The sequence below is a fragment of the Lampetra fluviatilis genome, chromosome 5 (genome assembly GCF_964198595.1).
Source record: "Lampetra fluviatilis chromosome 5, kcLamFluv1.1, whole genome shotgun sequence".
In the NCBI taxonomy this organism is placed as follows: Eukaryota; Metazoa; Chordata; class Hyperoartia; order Petromyzontiformes; family Petromyzontidae; genus Lampetra; species Lampetra fluviatilis.
In genome coordinates, this window is record NC_136279.1 from 13781580 (window position 1) to 13800075 (window position 18496).

Here is an 18496-nt window from a genome sequence, read left to right on the forward strand (position 1 = left end):
CTGATTTAGATTCCCGCTCACGACCGATAACTGTGGCGAATATTTTAACCGCTCTCGGGCCTCCCTTGGGGACACTCAGCCTCAAATGAGTATCTGGTGCAATGGGATAACATCAGTACTGGGGAAACAAAGGCGGCCGGGCGTGGTGTTGGCCACCCAGCCCATTGCATGCCGTGCAGACCTTCATAGGTGCTTGTTAGCGAACTTCCAACAGCCTGTTTAAGACTATATGGACATCTTTGTACATATTGATACGAGTGTAGTGTCCACGATTCAGAGACAGTGTCTAGGAGGCAACTTTCACGGTCTCGTCCACACACTCTCCACAGTAGCCTGTACACAACACTCGCTGTCTAACACTGACGGTGCTATCCTAAGTAGCGCAATATCTAGCGGAGACGTTTAGCGACGATGGCGACGAGACGAGTCCACTCCCAGAACCGGCAGCCTGGAGCTCCCCGCTCTCGGCTCCTTTTATGCTCCCCAGCGCGGCCTGGCTCCGCCCTGACCGCGCCTCCCTTCTCGAACCCGCTAGCAGGTTCCAGGGGCCTCCAGACGGGGGCCTCCGTGACGCTTACCCTGGATCCCCCCTCTGGCAGCACACCGCGCACACCCTCACCCGCGTGTGCGCTGTCTGCCCACCAGGCGGCGCTATTACACTACACACGCATGCTAATCGGTTGTGAGACATGGCAACGGCTTGGAGAGTCCATCATCCAGCAGTGGGTAGATCGATGGGTGACGATGTCTCTAGAGAGATTGAACGCTGATGCTGATGACGACGATGGGTGTGACGGCCATGCAAGGGCGGGTTGCTATCGGCTGCTGTGGGGCTACGTGGCGGGAACAACATCAGGGGGCGGTGCAGCGAACTCAATCGCTGCACTAAACCTGTGTGCGCACACGACGTCACCTGCTCTCCGCCCTCACCAAACCCGCAGTGACCAACGTGGTGAAGTATGGTCAAACAACGACCCCTGACGGCGTGGTGGTGGGGTGGGTGGTGCTCATCATCCAGCAGTGGATTAGGGCAGTGACGTGTGACACGTCATGCACACTAAGTGCACACTATATATATTTCCACGCAAGAACATTTCGCAGCGCAAACGAGACCCCGAAAAAAAAAACAATTCTGGAGACGAATCTGCCCCCCGCGTGGTCGCGCGGCTGGGATGAGATTGGTCACGCGGCTGCCGATGCCGCCACTGTGCGGCGCGCGCGCGTGCCTGTGACGGGGTGCGAACCCTCGCCCCGTGGTAACCGACTCAGCGGGGCTCTCTCCTCTCTTGTGTTGTTTGACTTTGGCGACCCCACCCCACCCTTCCCCGACGGGGCCGGATCCGGGATGAGAGGAGAGAGCAGCGAAGGGGGTAGGGGGAGTGGGAAGAGGGGATAATTTTGATAGAATGGCGAGGGAACGGGAAAGAGCGGGCTCGCGGGTAATAGATAATTATCGTCCCAAGTTGTGCTCTTGCATGGGTTTAAACAAAGGTTTCAAGTTTATTTTGTTTAGCCAGATGGGAAGAACCAAAGAGACCAGGATGAGGTATAATTTGGACGAGTGACCTTGGTAGAGAATCGTCGATCTCTCTATTCTCTCGTCTCGGAGCATGAACCGTCACGTGAACTCCGGTCATCCTCGTAGCGGCTTTTGGCTCACCATCGAACAAAAACGGTCACTGCATTGCGCTTTTAGAAGCGCCGTTGTGGCCGTCTGGAACGCTCCTGCTTACGATATTAGGAAGCCACTGGAGCTATGCACCTTGAAATCTAGATCGAAAACTCTTTTATTTAGAACTGCTTCGTGTGTTTTAGTTTATTGTCCTTCCCCCGCACCACCGATTAACACGGCTGGCTACGTACTATGCAAAAGAAGTTCAACATAGTACAGACATACAACATGAAGAGGGTGAAACATCGCCAGAGATAGAGGCGCTAAGAGGGAGGAAACTAACCAGAGATGGAGGGAGAGAGTGGAAGAGAGTTGGAAAAACAGAGAAAATCGAGAGCTAATATTTGGTGGCATTTTGATATCGTCGATAAGAAGAATAAACAGAGGAGCTGGACGGAAATTCCGGGGTGACTCAACTGAGAGGAGGTGCGAGAGATGGAGGGAAAAGTTAGAGGAGAATGTGATGGAGAGGTGGGAAGAGACAGAGGAGATGGGAGAGAAGGAGGAGAGAGACGAGAGGCAAAGAAGGGGAATGAGAGGGATAAAGAAGAGAGAGAGAGACAGTGGGATCTTAACAGTCTAACGCGATTAGAGCGAGACCACGGTAGCTATGAGCGTCGCGATTAGAGACGAGATGCGTGTTGGTGTGTATGTGTGCGAGTGTGTGGGTGGGTGGGTATGTGTGGGAGTGTGTGGGTCAGTGGATTTGTGTGCGAGTGTGTGGGTGGGTATGTATGGGAGTGTGTGGGTGGGTGAGTTTGTGTGGGAGCGTGTGGGTGGGTGGGTATGTGTGGGGCCAACACCAGTGACGATTATCTGAGCCGGTCATGGGCCTCCCCTAGGTCGACTCAGCCTCAAATTAGTAACTAGTGCGGTGTGTAATAATCGCCACTGGGGAGACAAAGGCGTCCGGGCGTGGGGTTGGTCACCCACTCCCTCGTGTGCCGTTCCGGACTTTATAGATGCTCCTAACGGTTCTTGCCCCAAAATAATGTTAAGGCTATACGGGGGATCTTTGTCTTTGTATGTGTGGGTGGGTTGTTGTGGGTGGGTGGGTTGTTGTGGGTGGGTATGTGTGGGTGCGTGTGTGTGTGGGAGCGTACACGACATTCGCTGTTTTCACTCACAGACAACCTCACACTCGCTGGTGAAAAGAGAAATCCAGAATCCGAAAGATAAACATCCGTTCTCTTCCTCTCACACACAAACACGCCACACACACACCACACACACAAGACAAAGATGCCCCGTATAGCATTTAAATAGACTGTTGGAAAAAGTGCTGTCAGCACTTTTGTTCGCTCCTCGCTGTTAGCGAGCACCTATGAAGGCCGGGCACGGCACTGTCTCCCCAGTGCTGAAGTTTACACACAACACCAGGTACACACACTACACCAGGTACACACACTACACCAGGTACACACACTACACCAGGTACTCATGAGTCCACCTCCCATGTGCGCCGCACGTCCGCACACACAAACACACCACAAACGCTCCCACACACGACCGGCCAGATCACTATGTAACACGAGTTTTGTTCCTGGGTAGTAAGTGTTATTTTCTAATTGCTTATGCCTCAAACGTACAGACAATGGCTATTATTCCCCACAAACTTTGCTTTTGTGACCAGGACTTTACGTGAAGGAATGACACAAATGCACACCACGTTTTCTCATTGAAAATAGGTACATTTCAAAATATCGCTGTCCTGGTCACAAAAGCAAAGTTTGTAGGGAATAATCGCCATTTCCTGTGCTTTTGAGGCATGCGCAATTAGGAAATAACACTTATTACCCAGGAACAAAAACATGTTTTGTTACACAGTGAATAATCAGCCATGATGTATCAACCGTTGGACGAAGCCCTCCCCAAACTGTCGCCTGCCACAGTCCTTCCCACTCCCGCACCAACATTCTCCATTGCTCCTTCACTCCTTCATTAGTCTCGAGCACATTCGAGCGACGTGTCCTGCCCAAGCGAGCGCTCACTTCCCTTAACCCCCATCACGAGATCTCTAATCCATGCGTTCCTCATTGCGTCTCTCAGTGTCATACCCAGCATGAATCGCTCGCAATCTTCTTCGCACACTTTTCAGCCTTTGCTATGTTTTTCTTTGTCGGTGAAACTGTGTGCGATCCGTAAGCAATCACAAACAACTCGACACATTCGCCAGCAACACTGTGGCCTTACACGGAATATATATAACAGGCGACGTTTCAGGCTATTATCCTTTTCATACAACAAATGCAGCAGCAGAAATATATGCACTGATTGAAAACTTTCTTCTTTAAACACGTTGGTCGTGTGGTGCTTTTCATTAATCCAATTGTAAAAAGAAAATCGCTCTAAACCTCGGCCATCTCATTAGATCCCGATCCGCCTTGAATCATTTCCATAGATATTAATCACGGCAGTGTCCTCCAGTTGCGTTCCTTCCACAAAATATTGTATTTGATTAAGAGTTATCCATATACATGATGGGTGTTGTGCTCGTACACAAATACTGCTCCAGGTCCTCACGCATCCCAGTAGTCAACGTGCCCAAACCAGATTTCACTTTTGGTACATCCAGGGTGGCACAACGTTAGTGGTTCCACTTTCTTGATGTGGCCAATGGCAGTGAATCACGTGATAACCATCGCAAATGAGTGTGTTATGTAATCTTTTACTCTTATTAGCCATATAAATGCGTCGGTGCCACGAAACCTTGGCGACCTTTAGTGGTGCCAATGTTTTCTCTGACCCATAGACCAGTAAGGGACTAACTTAAGGCTGAGTCAACCTAGGGGAGGACGAGTTCAGGATAAGACACCGCTCGCTGTCAGTTGTTGCCTTGAATTAAAATCAGGTAGCCTGGTTCGTAGCGCCGTGCGTTCACCACTGCGACATCGCTGCTCTGCATAAACGCGTAAACAAAGACAAAAATCCCCCGTTTAGCCTTAACAGACTGTTGGGGCAAGTGCAGCTAGCGAGCTCCTATGAAAGCCGACACGGTACGCGAGGGGGTGGGGGTTGCCAGCACCACGTCCGACCGCCTTTGTCTCCCCAGTAGCGGTGTTTTTACACACCGCACCAGGTACACATTTGAGGCTGAGTCGACCTTGGGGGGGGGGGGGGCCGGGACTGGTTCAGATAATCGTCACTGGTGGTGTTGGCCGTGAGCGGGAATCGAACTCCAGTCACCGAGTTCGTAGCGCGGCGTAGCGCGAACCACAGAGCCACCGCTCCCCACACTCTCACACACAGCCACACACACCGCTCCCTCCCCGACACGCACACACACACCCCGTCGTCACTCACGCATGCCTACACACACACACTCTCTCACGCGAGCACACGCATGCGCTTCGTCGGTGGAATGGCATTTTTCGTAAGTCTTGCTGCAACATCATCAAACATTCCGCACTTTGGTTTTCCCCAACTCATAAACTCGGGGTGGGGGGGGAATATAATAACCGCGCGTGTGATGTTGACGCGCGTGTGATACTGACGCGCCGTGCGCTGGTTCAGAACGTCGTGTGCTCGTGCCTGACCGTCGGATCGCGTGAGATTTGTGGATGTTGGCGACTCGGCTTGTGTAACCTACGCTGTTTGGTATTTCCCACAATCGGTGTCAACACGTACATGGCAAGCAAACTCTGGAGATTTTTCATACGCCGAGTTAAAACGCCGTTCGTCGGGTGACGTTTGTAAAATGTACTGCTTTTCATCTGAACCCGTCGTGCAAAGTGCAGTCTTCAATTCTTGTCTTCAGAATCGCTCTGGCTTCTCGAATTGCGTGCTATGAAGAAGGGACATTTTGCCCACAATGTCGCATATTAGAGATGTTTCCTTTTAAGGCCACGGTGTTATTGACGAATGTGTCGAGTTGTTGAAAAGGTATTTGATTAACACTTGAACAGTGAGCATCGTCTTTACATCCCTATGAAGTGCAAGTCGGGGTGGAGTGGTGGCACTGTGATTAGCGCATTGCGCTATTTACCCGGTGCCTTCAGTTCGATTCGCGGGCACGGCGAACATTGACTTCTGAACCGGTCTTGAGACTCCCAATTGACAAACCCGCACCGACCATCGTGGTGAAGTATGGTCACGCAATTCCCTATGATTGACGTGCAGCAGCAGAAGCAGCATCACGTGCCCCTCTGCCTGTGAGTGAGTGGTCACGGAGCCGCGGTGTTTCTATCCCTGCACGGTGACCAGTGACGGACTTCTCCTGCCCTCGCGATGTTAATATTTGGCATCAGCTCCCTTCAAACAACCCCCACACACAATCGTTCGCGTAGGCTTGGGTAAACAAAAAAAACCTTAAAAGTTAAAGATTTTTGTCGCATATATTTTTCGAGCCAAAATTTCAAACATTTTGGATGTATGATTTGTATAATAAGTATCAGCATTGCCTCGTGTAACATAACTGCCTTTTAAGCCCTTCTAGAACATTATAAGTTACTCAACTCAGTAATGATCGTCTCTAGCTATACGTATAGGGCACCGTCCACACGTCCAAACACAACGATAATTGCAAAACGCGTCCGTTCTTGTGTATCAATGCCGTGCAGATCGTGGGGTCTATTTGACCATACTTCACACTGGTCATTCCGGGTTGGTAAAATATTTTTTGTCTCGCCCCCCCCCCCCCCCAACATTTGAAATTTGACAAATCTCACCAACTTCATGATTCGTGGCGGAGAGCGGTGGGGCGTGCAGTGGTTCGTGCATTGCGATACAATTGGATGCGATTTGTAACAAAGAATCTGACGCTGTCCATAGCCTCCCCTAGGTTGGGTCAGTCTAAAATGACGAGCTGGTGCGTTGTATAAACACATGTAATTGGGGAGACAAAGTCAATATTGCACTTGTAACTACAACACAGGCGATCGGTCTGCACAAGATATCCTTGTGTTTGTGTGGGAGTTCTACCCGCAGCAACTAGGAGGAGAGAGACAGCGAGTGGTGGGGGCACGCTGGCTGTGGGCACAGCTCTTGCTGCTGCTGCAGCTGCTGCTGCTACTGCTGCAGCTATTGCCCTCCGCGCTCGCCTTCTCACGCGGAGCTGACCCCGCTGCTTGCATGGACGGGAGGCCTCGGCACGTCGGGGCGCGGACCCAGCCTCCCGGCACCGCGGCCGCTCGAATCGTCCTGGGCAAGGCGCGCTACCGGCCCGGGGAACACGTGCCGGGTGGGGGCAGACGAGACGCGTCACTGGGGACACACACACGGGACGGTGACACCACGTGGGGCTACGTGTGCAGACACACACCTGGAGCCACGTGCTCATACAATGTCCGAAGTCACGTGAGCATACACACCTCGGCTCAAGTTGTCATTCACTGCACCTGGCGACACACACTCAGAGAAAGACACATCGAGAGACACGTGGGGCTACACACCCGGAGAGATGAAAGCAACCTCCTAGCACCCACTAAGTGCTGGTGACGGCAACACGGCGCCTTTGTCAGGCTAGGTGCACTTTGAGCCCATATGAAGTATCAAAAGCTCACTGCCGTGATGCCACGGGACACGGTTAGGTGTAATGAGTTAACCGATTGAGAGGACTGGAAGACGTACCATCTGCGCTCCTCACTGTACCAAATTCCTGGATTGCGTGCACAGAAACACACACATGGTGACAGGCACAACGTGGTTGCACACACACACATACACACCTTGGGAGTATAACGTTAAAACACAAATGGTGGAACGCCGGGGCACACGTGGTCAATGACACATCCGGCGAGGTACGCATGGAAACATACACACACACACACAGGGAGACACACACCCGGCGAGACCGTTGGCCACATAGGCACCTGGTGAGACATAGCTAAGCACACCGGCCGAGACACACCTGGAGCGAGACAGTGCCTCAAGACGACGATCATAAAGACCGCCTGCTCCATCGTGGCTGAAGTCCCCCTTGTCTCCGCTCGCTGCCCCCCCCCACTCAGTGATCATCAGGAGCTCGCGGGACTTCATGGGGTTCTTGCTGCAGGCGAGGAGCGTTCCCACGCCCCGTGTGTCTGGAGACAGGTCAGTTGCCCCGTGATTCGGAGCTGCTTGGCATGGACATGTACTCTAACACCAGCCCTATCGTTAACCCCATCCCCTTAGCACGCTGGCAAACCAGACACTACTAACACCAGGCCTATCGTTAACCCCATCCCCTTAGCACACTCGCCAACCAGACACTACTAACACCAGCCCTATCGCTGACACCCAACCATCCTCCGGTGCTCTCTCCCCGTCTCTCGCGCTGTTCTCTTGTCCCCAGCGGCCCGGGAGACGTGCGCTTGGTGGGGACGTTCACGCACCGCCCCGCGGGGACGCACCTCCTGCGCTGCCCCGCGTGGGGGCAGCCCCCGGGAGACGCGGGGCAGCCGCAGCTGCCGCAGGGCGGGGCGAGCGTCACGCACACGGACAAGTCGCTCAAGAGGAACCTGTCGTTCGTGTGGCGAGCGCCCGTGGACGGCGCACACGGAGACGTGAGGTTCATGTGAGAGACGGGGATGAGACCGGGGATGGACCGTGGGCCACAGTCGTCGGTGGTGTCAAATCCACGTGGACAAACGCAATGATATTCATACTCGTAGTTTTTTTTGGTAAAAGTCACGTAGGTAAAAAAATTAAGTTAATAAAAGTAAAATAAAAAATCACGACGTTTCGGAGGCAACACAAGCTTCCGTCTTCAGGTGGAACCGTCACAGCACGATTGCTGTATCAAGTAATACAGCGACGGAAGCTTGTGTTGCCTCCGAAACGTTGTGATTTTTTATTTTACTTTTATTAATTTTATTTTTTACTTACGTGACTTTACCGAAAAAACCTAAGAGTATGAATCCTTGCAGTCACGAAAGCTTCAAATCTAGAAACAATGATATTCGGCGTTGTTTAAATACGGAATGAATGACCACTGTCGTCTGTTGTAGTCGATATTTTTTGGAGGAACATCGCCATCCATTGTGGTACTGTTGGAAAAAAAAATCTACTTTGACGTCTCTATGCACTCTGCAATCAAGTCGTGCCGAGGCCGTGCTGAGCCAACCCTTGCCTGATTCTCGAGGCGCCAGATCGATTTTTTTCCACCGCAGGAGCCGAACATTGCCACCTACGCCACACGGAATGAAATATCCGACACGGTGGCGCTTTGTCATCACAATGTACTGACCGATGTTACATGCAATGAACGCGTCATTAACCCTGTGCATGGCACTGCTTGGCCCGGAGACGGTTTCAGATGTATTGTGAGGCCAGTATATCATGGTTTGGTTCTGACTCGGCACGAGAAATAGCCGGTGGAAAACCACCCGTGATGCGAAGACACCAGCAGCCTCGGATGTGCCAGTTGCAAAGGGGTTATTGTTAAAACTGCCCCACTATCGGCAGATGAACGGAACAGGGATACAAAAATGTAAGGAGAAGAGTTGGCGGAGCTTGGAATCGTCAGAATCCCATGTTCCCGTAGTTTAATTTGCTCAATCCAAATCCATGCCATCGCCGATCAGGTGGACGGTTAAGGACGGGTGCATTGGGCTGTCATTTGTCGCTAATGTTGTAGAACTTTGGAAGCAAACATTGCACATGGGCACCAGAATCATGCTGCATTTGCCAAAATTTGTTTATATTTAAAACCGAGTTTACACTGACATAGGATAGAGACTTATTCAGAGTTTCTTGACATAGTGATTCACCTTCATCATCATCAACATCATCATCGTGTCTTGTACTCTCGGCTCACTCTGGTTCCCCGCACGTCTGTCTGGCAGGGCCTCTATTGTGCAGTCCTACTTCGTGTTTTGGTCCGACGTGGAGTCGCCCATCCTGCGCGCTCACCACGACCCCAGCGGCGACGACAGCGTCCAAAACGAGATCGACCTCGCTGCTGATGATGGCGGAGGTGACGGAAAAGGTGATGGTGAAGCCGATGATGGTGATGATTACACTCTGTTAAGAGGAACCACCAACGCGTCGTCACTACCCGTCCACCAAAACCTACAAGCCTCTTCGCCTCCCACCCAACGATGGGGAGACGAGGCGAAGACCACAGCTACAGTGACAATGACTACGATGATGATGGTGACGACACTGATGATGACTTCTCCGTCAACCACTGGGGAAGTCGGTGAAGACTCACCCCGCGCAGTCATTGAACTCGTCACCCACAAGCTGGGCGAGGCAACTCAGACTGCAGACGTCGCGGAGCAGGGAGCTGCAGGAGGTGGTCCAGTTGAAGGTGGACATCTCCAGGAGGTGCCCACCTTGGCGTGGAGTGATGATGAGTTCACGAGTGGTGAAACTCCAGGAGGTTTGACCACGGGTGGAACGTGGCCAGTGGAAAAGTCTACCGTGTGGATATCGACACGGCCAGCGTCATCCCCATCATCAGCAGCAGAAATTGAAGCAGCAACAGTAGCTGCATCATTATCAGAAGTAACAATAACATCGCCAGCAGCAGCGACAACATTAACATCATCAGCAGAAGTAGCAGAAGTATCATCACCATCATCTTCTTCTCTATCAGCAACATCAACGATGTCTTGGTCCACTTTACCAGAAAGTTCCCCATCAGCATCGACAGAGTTAATATTGCCAAAAGAAGGCATGACACAGATAGGAGCTCACAATAAAGCTGAAGTGACCTCAGTAACAGGACCACATGGACAGAGAGTGACAATTGCAAATACCCTAACAGCCAGCGTGATGAATAACAACAGCTGGTCGACTACTGGATCAGCAGTAACACAAGTCACAGAAAACACTAATGATCATGAACTAGCCGCTGGTGGTGGTCATGGTGATGATTTGGGTGGTGGTGGCAGTGCTAGTGATGATGATGCTGATGATGATTTGAGTGAAGCGCATGGACACTCTAGGGAAGGTGGAAGAGCGGATGGAGCTCCGGAGAATGAGGATGATGGCATCGGAAGAGGGGACGAGGAGGATGTTTCCATCCCCTTCAATGTTGATGTCTACGACCACCGTGGCGACATTGACAGCGGTGGTCGCAGCAATGCATATGGAGATGCCAAAGTGGTGGGCCATGGTGAAGGTGGTAGTGATGGTGACATTGATGTTGGGGATGATGGAGACACTCTGCTCCATCCTCAAGGCAATGACGAGGCGGCAAGGGGCGATGACTCCTCTAATAACCCTAATGACATCAACACCACAGAATCAAGGGATGGAGAGGCAGATGGAGCTGCTGGAGCTGCTATAGCTGCTGGAAGTGGTAATGGAGCTGCTGCAGGTCATGGTGGAGCTGCTGTAGACAGTGATGAAGCTGCTGGAGCTGCAGATGGTCGTGGAGCTGCTGGAGTTGGTAATGGGGTTGCTGGAGGTGACGACACCGCTGGAGGTGGAGCTACTGGAGGTGTGGACACTGCTGGAGGTGGTGGCGAAGCTACTGGAGGTGGTGGAGCTGCTGATGGAGGTGGTGGTGGAGCTGCTGATGGAGGTGGTGGAGCTACTGGAGGTGGTGGTGGAGCTGCTGGAGGTGGTGGTGGAGCTACTGGAGGTGGTGGTGGAGCTACTGGAGGTGGTGGTGGAGCTGCTGATGGAGGTGGTGGAGCTACTGGAGGTGGTGGTGGAGCTACTGGAGGTGGTGGTGGAGCTGCTGGAGGTGGTGGTGGAGCTACTGGAGGTGGTGGTGGAGCTGCTGGAGGTGGTGGTGGAGCTACTGGAGGTGGTGGTGGAGCTACTGGAGGTGGTGGTGGAGCTGCTGATGGAGGTGGTGGAGCTACTGGAGGTGGTGGTGGAGCTATTGGAGGTGGTGGTGGAGCTGCTGGAGGTGGTGGTGGAGCTACTGGAGGTGGTGGTGGAGCTGCTGGAGGTGGTGGTGGAGCTACTGGAGGTGGTGGTGGAGCTGCTGGAGGTGGTGGTGGAGCTACTGGAGGTGGTGGTGGAGCTGCTGGAGGTGGTGGTGGAGCTGCTGGAGGTGGTGGTGGAGCTGCTGGAGGTGGTGGTGGAGCTACTGGAGGTGGTGGTGGAGCTGCTGGAGCTACTGGAGGTGGTGATGGAGCTCCTGGGGTTGGTGGTGGAGCTACTGGAGGTGGTGATGGAGCTCCTGGGGTTGGTGGTGGAGCTGCTGGAGGTGGTGGTGGAGCTACTGGACGTGGTGGTGGAGCTACTGGAGGTAGTGGTGGAGCTACTGGAGGTGGTGGTGGAGCTACTGGAGGTGGTGGTGGAGCTACTAAAGGTGGTGATGAAGCTGCTGATGGAGGTGGTGGAGCTGCTGGAGCTGCTGATAGAGGTGGAGCTGCTGGCACTGCTGATGGAGGTGGTGGTAGACTTGCTGCAGGTGATGGTGGAGCTGCTGCTGGAGGAGCTGCTGGAGGTGGTGCTGGAGGTGACAGAGATGCTGGATCAGCCGTGTCTCCCCCGCATGCCCTGGGAGTCTCGGCCGTCTTGTGTCTCCTCCTCACGCCTCTCGCCATCCTCATCCTCAGGAGATGTGTACACAGGTGCGGCAATAGCGGTGGGCCAAGATGGTGGCGACGAGGGTGAAGGTTGTAATGTAGTGGTGATGATGATGGTGGTGGTGTGAAGCTGGTAGATGTGGTGACATTGATGTTCTTTTTTAGTGTGGTTGATGTAGATTCAGAGCAACAACTTCCATTTCACATGCAGGTGATCAAGCCAGATAATTGATGTTGATTATAGTTATTGTAGTGGTTATGACGAAGGCTTATTAACTATTCTGCTTCTTAGAAGAGTAACTATTGATGCAAATATTGGTGATAGCGGTGGTGAGGATTCGTTTTTTTGCCGTAACAACCCTTACGAGTTGGCTGTCGGGTGGTGGCGGGTTTTAACGACACATTTATTTATTTACGCGATCTAACCCCAAAAAAGCCTCGATTATGGATGATATTGGTCGCGTGTTGAGCAGGTTTACATTGTTACTCTTGGTTCTATCGGTAAAGTCACGTAGGTATAAAGTAAAAGAAATCACGACGTTTCGGGCGCAACACAAGCGTCCGTCATCAGCTGGGACAGCATGGCCTGCTGCTGAAGCAGACTGTTTTAAAAGGTTTGAAAATTGGGTGTAGCCAATATACCTCCGTGACTTTTACCGAAAGAACCAAGACTATGGATTCCTGCAGTCACGAAAGCTTCAAATCAAGCTTTACATTGTGTTGCGGCTGCGGCGAGCTCGTAGATCCGAGCCGTGTGCGTGCGCGCGTGTGGTTCAAGTTCAAGTTAATTTATTAGGTATAGCCCTGTGAGCCATTCGGCTCTTGAATCGGGTGCAACCGCGACAAACAAAAACATGAGCAAAAAACATCTTAAAGTGAATATGTGACTAAGTGCAAACAGAAAATCCAAGAAAAGACAGCAAAATATTGCAGAAAAAACACCGTGTGCAAAAATCCCAGTGGGATGCAAGTCAAACAACAACAATAACAACCACAAGACAACTTAGTCTTCTTGGTTCTTTCGGTAAAGTCACGTAGAAAGAACCAAGAAGATGAATCCCTGCAGTCACGAAAGCTTTAAATCGAAAGACAACATAGATTAAGGCCATCAGTCTAACTCTGTACTACAACAAACAAACATGGCTAAACCAATACACTTTTCGAAATCACCAAAATGGTGCTGGTGCCTCCCCTCTCCAGGAGGCGACGGGTGATGATCGTCACCCTGAGGGTCACGGCCGTGGAGCTGGAGGACAGCCCGCGGGGTCCCCGGCGCAAGCGAGGCGGACGAGGAGAGGTCGCGACGGGGCCGCGGGGTGAGCTGGGGGGGCTGGGCAGACACAGCTACAGCCTGGGCCAGTTCCCCGGGGGGCGCGACGGGAGGGAGCCGGGGGATGGGAGGTGTGTGTGCGACCGCGGCTGTGTCGGGGTCTACCACACCACACAGCGATACGTGTGAACACCCCCCCACCACCCCGTGTGTGTGTGTGAGTGAGAGTGGTAGTGTGGCGGGGGAGTGGTAGTGTGGCGGTTAGCGCTACGCTGCGCTACGAACACGGCAACACGGAATTCGATTGCAGCTCACGGCCCAACACCAGTGACGATTATATGTGAACCAGTCCTGAGACACCCCTAAGTCGACTCGGCCTCAAATTAACAGCCGGCCTCAACGTAACACCCGGTGCGGTGTGTAAAGATCGCAACTGAGAAGACAAAGGCGTTCGGGCGTGGTGCTGGCCACCTACCCCCTCGTGTACCGTGCCGGCCTTCATAGGTGCTCGCTAACAGCACTTACCACATCAGTCTATCAGTTTGTTCAGAATATATACGGAGGATTTTTGTCTTTGGTGTGTGATGGGGTGTTTGTGCCAGCCCCCTCCCCCCCGACCCGTCACGATATGTTACAAAAGTTGAAAAGTTCGGATTAAAAAAACCCAGTCCATTCACACACACAGTGGCTATCAATGCACGGGCTACCGTAACGTAAGAATATAATTTACCCACCGCATCGACTGCGTACTTGGTTATGATTAAAAATAAAAGTTACCATGTAAGACCCACTGAGCTATCCAGTAGAGCTCTTTTTTGCACAACAGACATCGCCACAAATGATCGTCCAATGAAGTGGCTTATCATATGGAAATTGATAGCAGCCAAATACTCTAGCAGTCAAATCGCGTGGTGGGCCATTGCCCCTGGTGCAAGGAATGAAGGGGGCCCCTTCTGTCCAAATCGCTCCCCCCTCCCCCGCCCCCCTCTGTGTAGCCCGGCGCCTGGGCCACCCCTCCGACTCGTTGGCCCCGGAGCAGTTGAACCGCCTGCGCACTCGGCAATCTACGCCCACTGCACGAAACCGATATATACAATATACATACATGGTAGTAGGTTTTTACCCTTTAAACTGGCACAAAACTGACACCTTTATACAAGGCATCATGTTTGCAATAACCGCAACACAAGCAGTCAAAATGCAAACAAAAAGAAACAACTCTGATAATGGTAATGATATGCACTGTCCTTGAAGTTGATTGGTCCACACCCGAGACAGCTTTCTCTCTGATAATTACCATTATCAGAGTTGTTTATTTTTGTTTGCATTTTGACTGCTTGTGTTGCGGTTATTGCAAACATGATGACTTGTATAAAGGTGTCAGTTTTGTACAAGTTTAAAGGGTAAAAACCTACTACTATATTTTGCCACTGGTAAAGGAGGTCTCATAGTGGCGCTGTTGGTGACAGAAAATGTAGTGGTATATGTTTAACATCTTTATTGTGGGTGATTGCGGATGATGATTTGGTGTTTTGATGATGATGAAGAATGTATAAAACCATACAATGTTATCGATTAATCCGCACACGTAATATTGTATTAGCTGTAGAATGCATTCCAATTTGTTCATATCCATATGATTTATATGTAGCATAATTCCAAGTAATTTTTTTCACTGTTATCAATATTGCTTTCTACAGAAGTCTTATATAATATATTAGATTATGATGAATCTTGATGATGACGGTGATTGTATTGTTGATGTTGATGACAACGATAAAGCTGTCAAGTATACTTATGCTACCATTCAGTTGAATACACTGCTGTTAACTGGCCTTACAATGACGATGATGCTGCTCGTGCTGTTTGGGATTCAAGTGGTTATACGCGCAGATTTTTCTGACGACGATGATGGTCGCGGTGGTTATCATGACAACACATTCCAGTGGATGAAAATGGTACTGATTTGTAATATGAGGATATATCCGGCTCACTGACGTATCACAACTCGTCATGGTGATTGGCTCTGCCGGTCCTGGTTTACAGCCAATGGGGGGAAGCCTGGGGGCATGGCCCTGACGTGACGGAAAGGTGACAGCTATAAGGATTGGTTCTGCTGGCTTTGGCCACAGCCAATGGGGAGATGAGTCAGGGGCGTGGTCCCGGGAGATGATGAGGGAGCATGGAAGATTCCATGCAGGCTAACGACGATTGGCGGAAACGTACCACGTGACCCGGGTATTAAATAAGGGTGGAGACGAACGACACGTGGTCAGAACGGGAACGAACAAAGGGGGGAGGCCACGCGGGAGCAGGGCACCGAGTTGCCACGTGGCAGTGCGTCTCTCTCTCTACATCTGTCCCTCTCACGCTGCCTATCAGCAGCGTGAAGTAAACTGTAAGATAAGTTGAATAAAAGACAAATTCCAGAAGTCGCCTCAACGAGCTTTATTACAGATTGATGATGACAAAATGGCCACCATTTACGTGGTGCCTAAATGAATAAACCGCCCCATGGAGGTGCATCAGTTGGGTGTGGTGGAATCGCTGGTGCTGATAATGCCGTTCTTCCAGAGGATGCTACTCTTCAGCATGGGGTTAGCCAGGAGGGAGACTTCGCAGAGGCCTAGGCTGTCCACCCGCCCAGGCAAGGCCACCGTGAGGAAGCGGCCAACCAGCCAGGGCGGGCAATGGAACTCCATCGACTGTCCAGAAGTCACGAATATGTCCTGGTCACATCTGCGCCGTGAAACATCATCATTGGCTTTCTTTAAAATATTACATTGATAAATTAATTAGCAATACTTCATTGATATCAGTTTCAATCATGACATCATAAACAACACAACACTACCATTGGTCGTCATTATGGGCAAGGCCGTCGTTTGTCTTGGTCCTATTTATCACCAATTGAATCATCGGCCAGAGTATATCCACTGCTGGATGAATGCCTCCCCACAATCCGCTTCATTGCTGTGCGAGCGGATTTCATCTCTGCAGGCGGTCGTCTCCTTAGTCGAGTCCTCTCCATTGACTGCCGCTCCACTGCGCGGCCAGGCTGCCCATGAGGCGACCACTCTTTACTCAGTTGTACTCTGCATTGCATGGATTCGACAGCGAAAAATGAGATATGCCAACACCCTTAATATAATTCCCTTCTGATTGAGAGTCGTGCTCCCTGACCACAGGGACACGTGTTCACCAATCTACCTCCCTCTAAAGACAAGTAGTTTTGGTATTTGCGCCATTCCCATAGCAAGGCCCTCGTGACGGTGACCGAATACCAATGAAGTCACCTGGCGATGACGTGGGCCCAGCGGCCGCGCGTTCGCCGCTTGTTGACGAGGTTCGTGGTTTGAAAACGGCAGGCCGCCCTGGTTATTACTACGGGCGTTAAATATCCCCTGATGTCATTCGAAACACTTTGGCCAGTTTCTGCTGACGTCAAAATCCAAATTTGCCAAATTTTAAAAATGGCCTGCAAAATACTCAATTGGAACGACACAAAAGCAACCGCCTCTGTGAAACACGACGTCCTCCATCGCGAAAAGCCTTGCGTTACAAGAATGGCAAAAAAAATGCCAAATACGCTCAAACAATCATGATGAGGTGGTGAGATGCTGCACGCATCTGACGCTTGCTAAACACGTCCCGCATAACTCGGAGAGCGCTCATTCAAATTCAGGCAGACATCTTGTGTATGCATTCTCCTGTGTCACGCATGACGTAGACTGCACTTGATTACTTTTTGAAGGAAAGTAAACATGGTGAATGTGACAGATATGTAGAGTACCGCGATGAGTGGAGTTTCAGAAATCTTAGCGTGGAGCACGTCTTGGGTTGTTGGGTTTTTTTTAAACTGTGCCCCTCGTGGGGATAAAGAGGGGGGTATACAGTTGTGAGCAATTCACAAGCAATTCTGTGACGTGATCTTCCAGGGCTGTTCTCCGCCAGAGGTTGCTGAACTGCTGCTGCTGCTCGCTGTGGAAGTTCCAAATCGAAATCCCGCCCGTCACCTCAGGACACGACACCATTGCAGTGGAGTTCATTTTACACGTCGGCTTTCACGACCTACATTGATCATGAGTTTATTTGGGCTCAGGCCGTCATATACCTACAATTTCAATGGTTGTAACTGTAACCCTCCACCACCCAACAGAGCCAATCGAATTAAGTGGTCACGTGGGCAAATTATATGCCAATTGATTTGGTTTCACAGCGACCCGGAATGTCGAAAAGCAAGCAGATTTGGGAGGTTAATAAGGAACAATACACTCCACACCGCCTCGTAACGTGGGACAACTCACATGCCGTTGTCCTCCCGAGTCATCGAGTTCCCGACGCGGATCTCGGCTCCGAACAGACGGAGGCCATTGATGTCCCCACGACCGGCGATGGTGACGCTCTTTACTCTGTAGCTGCGGGAGAGAAGACGGCGCGAGGAGGCGTGGGGCTTAAAACGAGAGGCCCCGTTGGGCGAGGTGACAGGGCACAGAGAGGAGTTACGGAACCGGCACAAGATGGAAAGAGGACGCACGAGGACGGACAGAGGGGAAGACGAGCGCAGCCGCCCGTGGCTGTATGCGCAACCGTGATGGAGGCGTTCACCTAATTTGGCTCATTCCAGCTGTGAGTTTTAAACATATGATTTAATTGACATGCGCTGAATGCACTTCTCAGGTACCTGTTTAAGGTATGCTGCTATATTGTTGATAAAGTTGCCCATTAAGGTGTCTTAAGGAGTAGGTGTGACATTTTCTAGGGTTTTTCGTGACACAGCGGAGCTCTACGAATCTTTGAAAACGACACGTACTTTCTATTTACAGTATATCCCACTGATGGCACAAATGGAGTGTGTAACAGGGCAACGCGTGACGAGTCAGGATGACCTACAGCAGCATCATGTCGAGGCGCCACCATGGCTCCCAGTCCATGTCCGTGATGCTGCACCCGTGTCCCGTGGTCACCGCCGTTGAGGTCATGCAGAGCGTGGAGGGCGAGTCATTGTCCACGCGGCTGTCCAGGGCCTTCCAGGGCCCTGCACCAGGCGCCACTTTGCTCGACTGAGACGCCACTCCGTACATCAGCACCTCTGCATTCAGTAAAGACAAGGCAGCCACCACAGCCGGCGCTGGACATTTA

The 18496-nt window shown here is 51.4% G+C and overlaps 1 protein-coding gene across 4 annotated transcripts; it reads left to right on the forward strand.

Annotated features, from left to right (window-relative positions):
- The first annotated feature begins 5004 nt into the window (after nt 1-5004).
- LOC144932602 (uncharacterized) lies at nt 5005-14484 on the forward strand. Of its 4 annotated transcripts, XM_078856835.1 has the most exons (7): nt 5005-5045; nt 6599-6851; nt 7621-7702; nt 7944-8165; nt 9436-11186; nt 11229-12129; nt 13285-14484. In XM_078856835.1, the coding sequence occupies exons 1-7, from the start codon at nt 5016-5018 to the stop codon at nt 13541-13543; spliced, it is 3498 nt and encodes a 1165-aa protein (XP_078712961.1). In that variant the 5' UTR covers nt 5005-5015; the 3' UTR covers nt 13544-14484. The 4 variants fall into 4 exon arrangements, with proteins under 4 accessions (XP_078712961.1, XP_078712960.1, XP_078712963.1 ...); XM_078856834.1 differs by having other exon boundaries at nt 9436-12129; XM_078856837.1 differs by lacking the exons at nt 5005-5045; nt 6599-6851; nt 7621-7702; nt 7944-8165 and having other exon boundaries at nt 10830-11186; nt 13285-13408.
- The last annotated feature ends 4012 nt before the right edge of the window (nt 14485-18496 follow it).

Coding starts and splice junctions, on each gene's coding strand:
- LOC144932602 (XM_078856834.1), top strand. CDS start 5,016: ATGCGCTTCGTCGGTGGAATGGCATTTTTC. Junction 6,852..7,620: donor GCCCGGGGAACACGTGCCGG/GTGGGGGCAGAC, acceptor CCCCCCACTCAG/TGATCATCAGGAGCTCGCGG. Junction 8,166..9,435: donor CACGGAGACGTGAGGTTCAT/GTGAGAGACGGG, acceptor TCTGTCTGGCAG/GGCCTCTATTGTGCAGTCCT.